The sequence below is a fragment of the Epinephelus lanceolatus genome, chromosome 19, assembly GCF_041903045.1.
Source record: "Epinephelus lanceolatus isolate andai-2023 chromosome 19, ASM4190304v1, whole genome shotgun sequence".
Lineage (NCBI taxonomy): Eukaryota > Metazoa > Chordata > Actinopteri > Perciformes > Serranidae > Epinephelus > Epinephelus lanceolatus.
Window position 1 is genome coordinate 21,883,694 of NC_135752.1, and position 15,111 is coordinate 21,898,804.

Consider the following 15,111-nt stretch of genomic DNA (forward strand, 5'->3'; position numbering starts at 1 on the left):
TATTTACAGGGAGGAATGAAATATGTACACATCATTACAAGGAGGGTGCTGTGCTACTGCTGACTCCCTCTCCTACTTGAGATGATTGCAGAAGATGAATATCCCATTAAGGATTAATAAGTGATATATTTGTTGCTCTTGGAGAGACATAGTTGCCCCTGTTATTGTATTATGCTCGAAGAATCACCATTAAGTGACAATCATTCAGTCCAAAGCAAAGTTAATCTTATCTGGAACCAGCTTATTTCCAGAGACATTTCAATGTGCACTCATTTAATAAGACATTGTACTTTTATAAAATATAATAATCTACTATTACTACTCTCTTTGAAGTAAGTACTGTTTGAAGGCATCGTCATTAAGCAACTACAGGCTTCTCTGTGGGCAGCAAAGCAAAGTTTTTGTGCCGTATCCTTCAATATTTAAAGTAACTATACTTTTTTGTTGAGCTTGTCATGTACCTTTGGCTCTCTGCGATCAAGGTAAACAAACTCATTTGTGACTGGAAGATGTGAACATGAAATTAATCTGGAATATATGTACAATAGTTCAGTTACAGTTCTATCTATCTGAGTTTACATTCTGGATCCTTAAACGAGTATTACATTAATGCACAATATACAGTATGTTTGAAAACAGAGCTCCAAATATGATATACAATCTACAGTTATTTGGGCTTTGCAGCAAAGAATTAATTCAACAGTGTGTCTCTTACGTGTTACTACACATGGGCGTCACTTACTACACAGATATATGTACAAGTTTTATCCTCTCAACAATCACACACACATACATGCTGCATCTTTGCACCATCTGAGCTAACATTAATCCTCAAAATATAAGGAAGCTGATACTGTATGAGGATAAGTGAGAACCAGAGATTCAAAAACCACCTTAAAAATTCAAAGTAGATGATGTCTGTTTCTGTTGTTCCTCTGTGATATTTTTCAAGGAGGTGGTGATGTCCTGCCTTTTTGGCTCACCTGGTTAGTGTCTTTTAAAGATACTCATCATTCAGGTTTTTTCTTTCCTGATCAGAGACAGTTTTTCTGAAGAAATACTACGGCGCTGTGCATTCACTCATGTATCCGTCCTCTTGACTTCTTTTGGCGGTGAGAGAGACTGTGGTGCTCGGGTCATTCTCAAGTCATCTGTCGTGAGCCATCCCATCTTGTGCATGGCTTTTTGACCTTTTTAGCTCACTGAGCAGGTCTTTGAGCCAGAGCCTCCACCGGTGTTGTTTGTAGTAGCTGGGAAGATAGAGACACATCAAAGAAAAGAGTCAATATATTTGTAGATCAGCAACATTGAGGGGTCAGCCATGAACAGCTGGAGCACTTTGGAGGTTAGGTGCCCTGCTCATGGGCACCTTGGCAGTGTCCAGGAGTTCCTTGGGATGTTGGTTGGTACTCCACATGAAGTCACTATTTAAAAAAAGCCATCAGCTGATACATGGCATGCAACGGAACACACAAAACAGCAACTGGGCAAACAACATCGCAGCAGTTTTAATTCATTTTACAGTTGTGTGATTATTCCAAAGAATCACTGCACCTTTGTTGGCTGTGGCTGCTTCTTTAGCAGCCTTCTCCTCCTCCAGGGCTTTGAGTGTAGCCTCATACTCCTCTTTTTTCGCATTCCACTCCTTCCTGTTATTCAGGATGCCGTCCAGCATGGGCGTGATTTGTGGATGGAAGCGAGAAAACTCCTGAATGGAAAAGAGTCAAAGACAAAATACATTAAAAAAAGTTTGCAAATATGAAAACAAAGTTCAGGTTCCTTGGTTTGTTCACAACTGCAGATAGCTTTTATTTTGTCAGACCTGTGGGGTCCTGCCAAATAAATATAAATAATTTGCTTAACTAAAAAGGACCATGTACTGCGTGTTTCATCTGTCAAGATGTGACAAGAAACATTACCTTGTAGACAAACGTGCAGACAAAGTCAATGAAACCACACTGTAGCTTTGGAAGCTCTGCTGCCTTGTTCCTGTCCATCATGGGCTAGTGGGTTACAGACAAAATGTTTGAGGCACTCAGAAACATCATACTGACATCCAGGAAATCAATAATAACAGCAACAAGGATTAGCCTGTTATTTCTAAACACCTGCCTGACATAAACTATGTTCCCCTGCTTTCTGAGAAGTTGACATTCCCTCCAGTGAGTTAAAGTTTAACACTGCTATGTTAAGGAGCTTAAAGAGACAGTTCACCCCCAAACCAAAAATACAAATTTTCCTCTGTAGGTTGGTCAAAGATGCACCAGCAAGCCAAATTTATGTCCACGCCAACAATTTGTAAACTCACAATAGGTTGTTGTTCCAGTACTGTCCTCTCCAGGTCACCCTGCTCCCAGAACTCTGCTGCTACAGACAAGGCAACCTGAAAAATACATACACAGTCATCTGTAGAGACGCAGATCACAAACACTACAGCGATACGGCACAGTTATGAAATTGTTATGCTTCTCACCTTGCTCTGTACCTCCCAAGGCTTTGTGATGGCTGACAAGTCACATGCGGTCATCATCATAGCCCTAAAACAGAAAAGACTTCCAGTAGAGGATCATAGAAATGTAAAGGAATAAAGAGTTGCGTACATGTTTGTTGTACTCACATGACGATTTCTTTTCTGGTTGTTTCTAGGGACATGAAATCAACCCACTTCTTTTCATCCTCATATGTGTGTGACAGGTCCACAATCTTCTGGAACATGGTTCTTTTCCTGGCAAGGTAACAGGAGAGGGGCTATTTTACTATTTATCATTATGTGTTTTTAAAGTCTGGAGATAAGAGAATGAGCAGAATGAGAGAATAAAGTGGGGTGAGTAAAGATGAGATCATGCTGACTTGAAATAAAGAGCCAGGTCAGTGGCAATAATGGCGATGTCCATGAGATGAATCACGTGGTCTACCTGTCGTCTGTTTAGGTTTACGTAGATGTTCAATGACTGCAGATGAGACGAGAGAGATGGGCATCAGTCATAGTTACTGACTGCTGAAAATGCTTCTTTTTCACATCCTCAAGAGTTTAAGTTTGGTCGAGTTATTATCTTGTTCACTTCTTCTTTCTTACCTCGTCAGCCAAGAGGAACTTTCCAAATTCTAGATGGTGTCGTTCCAAGATGGATGAGCCATGCAGCTTTGCCAGAGGGTTGCCAGATCTGTCAGAATTAAACACCAGATTAACAACAGTCACCATCAGATTAAAGTATAATTGTTCAGTACATTAACTACAAACTGTGAAAACATAGTTTACCATAAAAAAAAACTTGAAACTTTCTTGAAATAGATTATTTACCACAGTGAACATTATTTCCAATTTTATTGTAATCAAAGCTGTTACTCGTGTATGGTAATAAAGCTGAATGACTTAAAATGCTCTAAAAAATTTGAAAATTAGGCTGACTAACACTCATGTAAAATGTATTTTTTCCAAGCTGTATGTGAGGACATGGATACATCATTAGTATAGACTATTTAGAATCAGCATGACATTTTAACTGCATTATTACTATTGCTGCAACTGATTATTTTCAATATAGATTAATTTGCCCATTATTTTCTCAATTAATAAATTAATCATTTTGACAATAAAATGTTAGAAAATAGTGAAAAATAGTTCATGCAATTTCCCAGAGCCAAGGTGATGTCCTCAAATAATGTTTTATCTGACCAACAGTCCAAAAATCCAAAGTTTTTCAGTTTATTATCACGTACGACAAAGAAAAGCATCAAATTCTCAGATTTAAGAATCATGAAATCAGCATATTTGGCTTTTTTTCTCAAAAAATCACTGAGATGATTATTTGATTACCAAAATAGTTGCTAATTATTATTTTCTGCATGATGTTCACTGTGAAAGATATCTCACTGCCAGCACAATTTAAGTGTTTGTGAGTTGACTGTCATGCTGCACTAAAATGAATGGAAGCTAACGGTGCTCTGGAAGGTATGACAACCAAACTCAGATGTAAAAAGACACTTACAGTGTCAGCTTGAAAAAGACTAGGGATGTTCCTAAAGACTGAAAGACTTGGTTTAAACAGAAGTTAAAACTTAGACTGGTTGACTAGTCTAAAAGTATGAAAACACTCCGAAAACGGCAAAAATTGAGCACAATTTAATCTAAAGGGTTAAAAATTAAAAAAAAAAAATGTTTCTTATAATAATAAATTATGTATATTATGAGAAACATTTGAAATTGTCAATCACATTTTCCACTAACCAAACTTAAATGCTGCTGAAATGTGTGGCACTTTGCCAACAACAACTCACTAAATAATAGTTAAATAATCTTTATATAAAACAGCATTCTTTAGGAGACGTGCCTGATTGCTACAAGAGCATTTTCATTGGGTCAATGTAATGGCATTGCAAACAGCCGTCCTGCAATTTAAAATAAAAATAGTCCTTACAATGTGTATTTATATGTAATTTAAATCTGTACATTAAAAAAATATCAGTTACTTTATTGTAGTATTTCTGGTGCCGCCTAGTGAGGGTAGCAACATTTTATTGCCTAGTTGACGAATCATGCACATCCCTAAAAAAGACCCGACGTGACTACGACTGCATTTCATTGTACAATCTTATATTGTATAATGACAATAAAACTGGACCTTGAATCATACACATTCAGACAGACATGTACGCACCTACATCATACAATTATTCAGCATTATTCTGGCACACAGACACAGCAGTGTTGTTATCGTACCTCTCTGAATGGGGCTGATTTTATACCCGGGAATGGTTAGCAAAGTGTAGGTTGGATTTTTTTTTTTCTACTAAGAAAGGAAAAAGTTCCCAGCAGCACTCACTTGACTTGGTACAAGTTGTTGGTCCCTCTGTGATCAATATCGTGCAGGAAGCCTGCAGTTATCATGGCCATAACCTCCAAGTCAGTGTAGTACCGTTTCAGCATTCCCGTCTGAGCACACAGAGACACACACAAAGTGATCAAACTAATAAAGTACACAACATTTTGTAGAGAGTTTCTCTTTTTTAGGCTTTCAGGTATTAAGATCTAAATAAAAGTGCTCTTATTGTAAATAGATTCAACAATGTTAATACCGTTAAGAGTGTGAACATGGTCTGTCCCACATTGAAGCCATGACGCCAGTTGTGGTATGTGATCCTTCTGTAGCCTTTACTGACTGAGTACATGAACCGAACCAGCACCTGTAAAAAGAGAACTGTTTAATGACAAAGACTTGGTGCTTTGTAATAATGAATAATAATGCTGTGTGTGCTTCTAGGTCACCTCCTGAGGGATCTGGAACTTCCTGACCACTCCAACCTCATAGTACATCTGGATCCCGCACTTCACCAGCTCCATCTCTGTGCAGTTAAAATCCGAAAAGTGGAACTCGTAGATCTCAAACTTCTTAATAAGTGGAGGTAGCATTGGTTTCTAAGAGGAAACGAGAGCAATAGCAGTGTAAGATAAAAAGTACACAGCACAGTCATACCGCTGGCAGACAGACAGTTCTGCTCGAATATGAGATGAACAGACAAATTATTTTCTGGAATACAACAATATTTGAATTGCTCAAATCTCCCTCTTCTTTTAAAGATTCGGTACTACTAATGGGTCATAATTTCTTTGTTACCAGGATTTCTAGGAGATCCTCCTCTTCACAGTCTCTTGGTTCAAGGCCATAGACTTCTCTGGTGTTCTGAGAGCAAGCACAAGTACAGAGGTAAATACAGGAAGTCCTACTGAAAAGAAAGCGTGCAACATGGAGGCTGGACTATGACTGTTGCCTTCTTGAAATGTGCTAGTGCACACTGGAAATTTTGATAAATCTAAAACTTCTCTGAATATGCAATATTTATAATGAATTAATAAGTGAAAAAAATGTTACAGTGCTGACCAGGATATTCTGAATCTCATCATCCCGACATTTGACATGGTAGAGCACCATGTCTTGAGCGATGTCTTTGCGGTTCTCCAGCTTGTTCATCTTGTCGTAAGTGTCCGTGTTCAAGACGGACCAGCCCAGGAACTGTGTCAAAGCCTGAGAAACAGGGATCAGCATAATATGTACAGAGTGTATCAGGAGAGGATCACTTATTCATTCTCATTCTTAACCATCTCATACCAAGATATCTCAGTTTCTGATTTTAAAGGTCCAGTGTGTAGGATTAGGGGGATATATTGGCAGAAAACGAATATAATATGTATATTTTCTTTAGTGTATAATCACCTGAAAATAAAAATTGTTGAGCTGTTTATATCTACATCGGGAGCAGGTCCTTATCTACGGAGTCTGCCATGTTGCACTGCTATGTTTCTGCAGTAGCCCAGAATGGACAAACCAAACACTGGCTCATGATAGGGCTGTTCTTTATTTTGCGTTGGCAACCATAGTCCTAAACCCCTCCACAATAAGCCAAATAGCATAGTTAAAAAAACACAGATTTTTACTGTGAAACTGATTTAACGTCTGGATCTTAAATTATCAGAGAAAAAAGGTGCGCACACATTAGCAGGTGCTGGGCTAGTGGTAAGTCTGAGCTGAAAAGTGTCAGAGAAACACTGATTTGTAATGTGAAACTTCTTTAACCAGTGTTTTTACCCATTTTAATCACCTGGTCTGTTTGTTTTTGGAAAGAAGAGACCTCTGTGGATATTTTGGCACCTGGTAAAAACATACTTGGCACATAGGAGAAGTTTTAGCTGGTTGCAATCTGCAATCCTCACCGCTAGATGCATCCTGCACACTGCTCATTTAAACACAAAGACATCCAAAAAAAGCATTTCATTGAGTGACAGAGCTCAGTGTTTATATACCTCCATGAGCTGCTCATCCTGATCATCAAAAGGCTTTCCATCCTTTCTGTTGTAAAAAGTGGCCACGCCCACTATCTCTTCTTTTTTGTTGACGATTGGCAGCGAGAGAACATTTTTTATGGTCCAACCACTGCTGTCGAGCGGCTCAGTCTGCAACATTGGAGACACAAGCAAAAGCACGTCATAGGTCTCTCTTATAGGTCTCTGACTTATTTTTGGAAAGTCATCTCTCTGACCTTTTAGTTGAGTGTAGCCATCTCTTACCTGAAACTGGAACATCTCGTCAGCAGCTGCATTCATAATGTTACAGATCTAGGACGCAGAAAAAACAGACTGATCAAGATGGAAGATGAGCAGTTACATTTGGTTTCTGATGATTCAACAGATTGTGGTAATGTAATGAGAAGAAACTCACAAAGCCGCTCTCGGCTACATAAGTAGGCAGGCCGCTAACCAGGGCCCAGTGATCTGCAGGCGGAGTGCTGTGTGAGAAACGGGAAAGTAGATAGAAGTTAGCAGATATGAGCACAGATGTGGTCAACCTGGAATGGGGCCTACTGCCTCTGATGTTTTTAAAATCAATACAATTTACAATTCATTAACATGGTACACAAATATACCGAGTCTGCTTCAAGCCTTGTTCCCCAAAATGTTGCTAGCTCTGTCAATGACTTTTAAAGTGGAACTTTTGTCCAGCCCCAGGAGCGCTCTTTTATGGTTTTAATCCTTCTTCTAAATGCATTCATTCAAGAAACGTTTCTTGGGTGCTTTTAGAATTTTCCATCACAGCTTCCACCAGACTCCTTGCTGCTGCACTGTCACTATAGTCTCTTCTTTCTAACTGTTCCCTTTAGCTCTGGCTGGTTGAAATTAAACACACACCACTTTTGTTGTGACAGCGCAGGAAAGTCGCCACAGATACCAGACACAATAACTCTGGTGTACTGCCAAATAGTAAGAACTTCCCTGACTATAATAGGCTTAATCAGCATTGTGTGATCATGATCACCAAGGGCTTAAATATGTGCAAAGACACTTTTGTTTTTACTTAAAAAAGTTAGTGTCCGGGCTTCCTTAAATTTTGAGTTGACTGACTTTGAGAAGAAGCTTTAAGGTAAAACAGTTAGTTTCTTTTCACAGTGTAGCAGATGTTCATTTATATGTAAAGGTCCCACACTCCAGATTTAAATAACTTGGGTTGATTTATTAGAATTTTGTTGTCATATTAACCCATTTTTAATTAATATTTGGACTAAAGCAAACAGTCAAAAAAAGATTTACTTACGGTATTACTTTAATGTCTTCTTTTCCATGTAGAATATAATCAATCACTTTGTAGAAAATTATCTCCTGAAGGACAAAATAAAACACAAAGATTAGTAAAAAAACAACAACAACTATCTACTGCCAAGCAAAGTGTTGAGAATAATGTCAGATAAATGAAATTTGAAAACAGTACCCTGCCATCAGGAGTGACGGGGCCAGAGTACGGTGCCTGCTCTCCCATCAACACCGGCCAAATATCAAAGAACTCCTGAAGGAAGACAGACACAAAAATGCAAAGAAAAAGTCAGCGCTTCATGGTAATGAATGCATGGACACAAAACACAGAATATTATATTAAAGACACAGAAAGACACGGTACCTTCTCCTTCGTCATGTCTAGTAAACCAACAGAGTAACGGTCACAGTTGAGGTAGGCTCGGACTGTGTACAAGGCCTTGTGAAACTGTCGCTCAATGTCTGTCAGCTCTTCAAACACCTTGTTGGCCGACCACAGCAGCAGCTAGGAAACATAACGCACATACACCAGTCATGTGAAGCATTCAGTCCAGTGTGCATGTAGTAATTCTGTATTTAACATCCCTCACCTGTCCTTTACGCGTCTCACAGCTGTGGAGGTAACTCAGGTGGTAGATCTTCAAGTTCAAAGTGGCAATCTTTAGATACTTTAAAAAAAGCTAAACAGACAAGAGGAAGGAAAGCAATATGAAAACATGAAATGACATAACAGACAAAAGAAACATTATCACACTATGCAAGATGTGTTGATGTGGTATGGACATAGGATACAGCATAATAAGATGACTAGGGTTGTTTTCTTGACACAGACCCAAAGCGTCCCATCAGTTTTGATAACTCAAGCTTTTGCTCGTTGCAGCAAATAATGCAAAAGTAAATTAATCTGTGTTGATTAAATATTCTCCTTGCTTTAAAAGACAGGTAAAGCATTAAAACCATCCTGTACAAAATAGCTGCATGACTCAAAGCTTCCTTCAGAATTACAATTAAGCATCATGACAATATTGTGGCTCATGAAATATGTTGAGATTAACTGTTGTTCTTTGACAAATTTCCCACCAACCAGGGAGCTTTCTCATCTCTACATGAAACAACTGTGTAAATTCTCCTTCTCTACTCTACGTTTTCTTTTCTCTTCCTTTGGATTCTCCCCCGTTATCTGTTCATATTATATCTTTTAATGGCTAAGCATTGAAAAAAAAAGCAAAAGTAACATTAAATGAATTAAACAAAGTGCGTTTTTCATACTAAATAAAAGGTCATATTTCCAGAGATGTTTGAATATTGTTAATGAGCTAATTTAAAAGTTAATGATGATATTCTGGCAGACAACAACCCTGACAATTAAAACTATAAAGTAAAAATGCACCAAAATCTGAGTCTGAGAGTAACTCAGTGTAACAAATTGCTTTTAAAGTATATGCCATAGAAATAGTATATCTTATAATAATCATAATAATAGGATATATCTGGATTTCTGCTGCTGTCATTCAGATGATATATGGTACTGAACTTATTTGGCTAATGATGTCCTACCCATTTTATAATGTCATACTGATATACAAACAAATTATGAAATGATATAGTAATGTTAACTATTTATTAGTAGAAATAACATTTATGATATTTTAAGATTTTTTTGTTGCTCACTTTATAACATTTAATGTAGCATATTAAGCATTAGTTAATGATTAATAACTGGCTTGTAAACTGTCTTTAAACATTATTTAGACGAGTATTATAAAGCCGCTCTAATGTTTACAGTCGGTTTACAAACCAATTATTAAGGGTCTGCAAAGTGTTACAAATTTGTGATCTGTCTACGTTGTTTTTATTGATTTTTTTTTTTTTACAAACAATTTCTGAAAGGTTTAAAAATCACTCTGTAATCATAAAAAATATTTAATATGGTATATAAAGCATTAGAATGTATACAATATTCAGTATTCAAATATTCAATTCACCATTTATTAATAGCGGTTATTATAAAGTGCTGACTTTATTTACAGACAGGTCATCATTCGCAAAAATCAAAATAATTTAAAGGTCAGTATTATATATTATCTGCATGACAGCAGCAGAAATCAAGATATTCCCTATAATATATCTATAGCATATACTTGTTACCTTGAAAGTTTAATTAAGTATCAGTCTATCATTCATTTATGTTGGTTATTATGAAGTGTAGCCATCAAGTCATTAATCGGCTGTAGATTGGAGTGTTGTATGGGCTTGACCACCTCAAGCTTATTTCCATTTTGAAGCTTAGTTTACTCCTAATTGGGATTAATGACCTGACGTATACCGAACACACACTGGTGCCACGTGTAAAGACTTTAATGATCTACCCGTCGGCTCAAAGGGAATTCCCTCCAAACTGTAGTGATAGACCAATGGCAGTTATCATCACGATATGATATACTATAAAGGACTTTCTTTTGCTTTGAGTCAAAAGCAGACACAGATTCTATACAAGTGTTAACGCTGAATAAACTCTTATTGTATTCCGATGTCAGATGTGTGTTTCAGCCGCGTGTGCTTTGTGCGTGTGTGTGTGGCTGTGGGACTCACATCTTCATCTTCAGCAGTGAAATGTGGTCCTGTGGTCTTGTTCAGAGCCATGATCACAGCCACCATGTCTTTGCCGTTGAGGATGGGCGTAGCCAGAATGTTTCGGGTCTGGTACTCTGTGAGTTCGTCGACGAATGAGCTGAAGTACTGATTCTTAAAGACAGAAAATACAGGTTTTGAGCATATATGAAGTATACTTGCAGGACTTTCATTAATTGTTCACATTACTATTATTATGCACAGTTTTAGGGAAGAAATGTTGTCCAAAATTACATTAATTGCTCATATAATATGCAGTAATGTTCTCTAACCTGATATAATAGATGTAATTTTCATTTAATATATTGTAGGGTGTAGAGTCATGAGTAGAGGTATTAGAGGTTCATTGTGTCTCTAATCTATGGTGAGATAATTGACATTAATTACCTTGAAATTAGTGCTTTTATGAAGTAGAATGAAAGACTTTTGTACTTTTGTATAACGTCATGTGGTGGGTAGGTAGTTCCAGACCTCTACAACACCATGACCATTATTGTAACAGTTACCAGGATGACAAATCACTTGACAATAATGCCTTTGGGGAAGAATCTAAAATCAGTAAATTTAACTTGGCGAGTAACAATTACCAGGCATATTTAGTGCATATTTAATTAGAAGATGGCTCATTTGTACATTTAAACATAACATTTCAGAAAACTTAAAGTACAAGCTTGACATACAAACATAATAAAATGTAATATCTCCCCTTTACTATAGGCAAGTATGTATGGAAGCTGTACCAAGTAAACTTGTTTTGATCTGTTTTAGATTCCTGCTGACTGCTGACTAAATGCCAGAGGCGTCTAATCCACAGCTAGAGCAGAGGCTGATGGGATCTGGAAATAAATGGATTATGTCTGACAAGGGGATTTACACTCTCACTTGGTCAAGTATAGATACGTGTCACTAACTCTTCCTTCGCTCGTCTACAACTGTGAGCATAATGTAATTAATGGAAACGTACAGGTTCAATGAGGTCATGCTATTAACTACTGTCAAAACTTAACATCTGATAGAGTTACGGTTTGATATGCACCAAAATATTGGCTAGTTTTTACTTGATAAACAGAGGAGGAGGAGCTCAGTGTGCACAAACTATGTTTTAAATCTTGGCTGCTCAATACAGTGCTTTTACAGAGGTGAGCTATGAGGTAATGGTTGGATGATACATTCCACAGTTTGCATTACAATGAGCCTTTACTTAAAAGTCAAAAGTCTTTTTTTAGCCACTACCAATGAAATATCACTTGAAGTGGGGCTGGGTAATATGGAAAAAATAAAATATTACGATATTTTTTATCAAATACTTCAATATTGATATTGCGACGATACTGTAGGGTTAACTGTTGATGCTTTTACAAAATATTTATACAGTGACATTTTTGATAAATAATTATCAGTAATGTGAATATAATGACTAAGTAGGTAAAGGCAAATAATAGTTCAGAAAATTACATAATTCCACTGTAATACAGCCTTTAAAACCCAGGAAAGACAACACTTATTTTATGATATTACGATATCCAAAAACCAAGACGATATCTATCCATCACAATATCGATATCTATCTTTCTGTTGCCCAGCCCTAATTTGTAGGTTGCGCCTTAGTAATTCCTTAATTCTATACATTTAAAACCATGTGCTATACGATACTAACAATTCAGTAATGATGGACGCCATAGCCTTATTGCCTTTTTCAAATGTGAACAATCAGCACCTGTCCATCTACAACAAGCTATTTTTAGGTTTGATCTATATCTGTTTCACTGGGATTACTTTTGGGGACAAGAGTATTGTCCAGTGTATTCTTTCAGCAGCATGCTAGTCATCTTGGATTTTGATCGTCTTTTGAACATCATCATGTTGGTGCGGTAAACATAGATGAATTCAATTTTGCCCAATTTTCAAAACTGTCTGATAAAACTATATGTATATATATATATATATATATATATATATATATATATATATATATATGTATACATATATATATTAGGGGAAATATACCACACTATGAATACAGCAAAGTCTTGCCACAGCTTATTTTCACTAAGGACTGGGAAAAAACTCCCTGACAATGGCCTTAATGGTGCACTTTGTGTTGTACATTGATATTTTTATATAAAAACTGTGCTATGTGCAGTTTTATCTTGTGTGCATGTCACATTTTCAACAGTACAGCTTCTTAAAGGGGCAGTTTGGGTGAGTCACATTGTATTAAGGAGTTAATTACATCACCCTTACTCTTATGAGCTACAATGGCATTCAGAAACCAGCTTGCTTGCTACGAGATCAAGATTTAATTGTAAAGGAAATTAACTTTCTTTAAATCATTAATTAAAGCTACTGTGTGGGATTTAAAAATTGAATGATGTGGTGACATCTGGTGGTAATATCAGGAACAACAGCAGTACAGATATGCTTAACATCTGCATTACTACAGATAGGCCATCATTATTCTAATCTTAGGATTACTGATCATTGGTGCATTTTTTCCACTCCCCTCTTACCTCTGTGACATCTTTCACATTCACAGTCTTCTTGGTCAGGGCCACGTGGCCGACTATTCCCATGTCCAGCGGATAGACGATCTCAGAGTCTGGTGGCACCACACAGTCCTCCAGCTCTGCATCTGTGCTGACATTGAAGAGCCTTGTGGCGAGCTCTCCGACGCCGTTCCGCTGCCGGTACATGAACAAGCTGCACCGGTCTGCGTGAATGAGCGCGGTGATTCTCTTCAGAATCTTGAACACCACCTTCTCCACGTTGATGTTCTCCTGCATGTCTTTGATTAGGTCATACATGATTCTGCTTTCTTCGACCTTGAAACAGAGCAAAACAATAGCCCCTTTTTAGAATTTGGTTCAGTAGAGAAGATTTAGAATAAGTACAGAATTTTGCCATAAGTTATATGGCTAGGCTAATCACTTACGAGAAAGTTTGGTCAACAGTCTCTTCATGCTCTTTTTCCCCATAATAAACAATTACTGAAATGATTAAATTTACCTGAGAGAGCTCCTGGAACTGGCTGAAGTCAATCTGTTTCTCTGAGAGTCCTGACACCTTTGATATGGAGGCAGGGCTCATCTTCTTGGAAAAGTACTGTTTAGCAAATGCAGGGTTGTCCTGGAGGAACTTTTCCACATCCTTTTGCGCAGCCATGCTTCCTTCTTCCTCCTCTTCTCCCAAATGCCCCTGTCTTCTCCCTCTTCAGCTCAGTGACGGAGCTCCTGCTCGGTCCAACGCTGCCCCGAACGAGCTACTTCCAACTTCTCCGAATAGATATAAAAGAATAAGCAAAACAAAGCACAGCCACCAGTTTATCCAGTTAATTCCCTACAGAAAGAAAATGCGATGCAGGTCTTACACGCAAAAGGGGAAAACAAAAGTGGACACATTCAAATGCAGGTAAAAAATAATCCCCCCTGTTAGCGGGATGAGCAGACTGAGTGAGGGAGAGCCCTGAGGAGAAGGCAGAGGGCTGAATCCATACAATCCTTCTGTCATCAGCAGATAGTGCTGAAGGTTAGCAGGGATCTGCCTATGCTAAACTTGTCAGCTGATCATCTAGTAACGGATATGCGAGCCAAATTATCCAGCAGCCAGTGTGCTGCAGTACATGCAGTGCCTCTGTAATCAGTAATATTAACAGCAGAATGAAATAATGCTGGAAATAAATAGAATAAATCTACATAATCTTGGCTTGGTTACTTCTATCTTATACCCTAAAAGCAGACAAGAAAATATTCAAAATAAATTGATTAAACTTGTGAAATAAATGCTAAGAATAGCAGAAATCTTAAGCAGGTTTTGTGTAGCCTTAAAGAGAGACTGATCAACATGTAGTAGTTCCTGTATTTCCGGTAAATTTCCTATTCAATCAAAGGTAAAAATACAGATATGTATGAAAAAACATTACACGTTCATGAGTATTTTTAGTTTACCATAAATATCTTCCGGTTTTTCAGTTTGCTATGTGTCATCATGTACAGTATACTGTGTCTGTCTATCCCTCTCACAAATGCAGGTCTACCTGTACAAGCTCTTTAAGTCCTTATTAAACAAGGCCTCCTCTGGCATAAAGCCCTATTTAGTTAGGACACTAGCTGATTATCTCAGCACCCCAACTCTCCGTCTTTCTCCACATGCAATCTTAAATGCAGTCACCCCGCAGTGCCTTTCTTAGTTTCCACAGCAGTGACTGTCATTATCATATTTAAGAGACAGGTAGTCGGTGATAACCTGAAAAGAATGAGGGTGTAAAGCCAGCTAAATGCTAGACACCAATTTAACTTTCATGAAATAGTACTATCACAAACAAGCATACACAGACACAAAGTTGGAACAGAGAGATGTTTAGTGCTTCTGTAAGAAAGTTAATGATTTCATTCAGAGCAGGG

The 15,111-nt window shown here is 37.6% G+C and overlaps 1 protein-coding gene across 1 annotated transcript; it reads right to left on the bottom strand.

The window, feature by feature from the left end:
- Nucleotides 1-679: 679 nt before the first annotated feature.
- Nucleotides 680-13,873, bottom strand: LOC117269969 (rod cGMP-specific 3',5'-cyclic phosphodiesterase subunit beta). The gene is made up of 23 exons (XM_033647346.2): nt 13,718-13,873; nt 13,222-13,533; nt 10,673-10,825; nt 8,671-8,760; nt 8,445-8,585; nt 8,259-8,333; nt 8,085-8,149; nt 7,215-7,281; nt 7,064-7,111; nt 6,800-6,949; nt 5,880-6,023; nt 5,616-5,681; nt 5,267-5,416; nt 5,077-5,184; nt 4,824-4,933; nt 3,077-3,164; nt 2,851-2,951; nt 2,618-2,725; nt 2,474-2,537; nt 2,309-2,383; nt 1,920-2,003; nt 1,555-1,708; nt 680-1,250 (listed from the first exon to the last, which is right to left on the bottom strand). The coding sequence occupies exons 1-23, from the start codon at nt 13,871-13,873 to the stop codon at nt 1,195-1,197; spliced, it is 2,565 nt and encodes an 854-aa protein (XP_033503237.1). The 3' UTR covers nt 680-1,194.
- Nucleotides 13,874-15,111: the final 1,238 nt, after the last annotated feature.

What these genes read in the sequence shown, in the direction of transcription:
- LOC117269969 (XM_033647346.2), bottom strand. Translation starts at nt 13,873, where the DNA reads ATGGCTGCGCAAAAGGATGTGGAAAAGTTCCTCCAGGACAACCCTGCA. An exon ending in TACTGGAACAACAACCTATT is followed by an intron (nt 2,004 to 2,308) that starts GTGAGTTTACAA and finishes GTAACCCACTAG; the next exon opens with CCCATGATGGACAGGAACAA. An exon ending in TCTGCACGTTTGTCTACAAG is followed by an intron (nt 1,709 to 1,919) that starts GTAATGTTTCTT and finishes TTTTCCATTCAG; the next exon opens with GAGTTTTCTCGCTTCCATCC.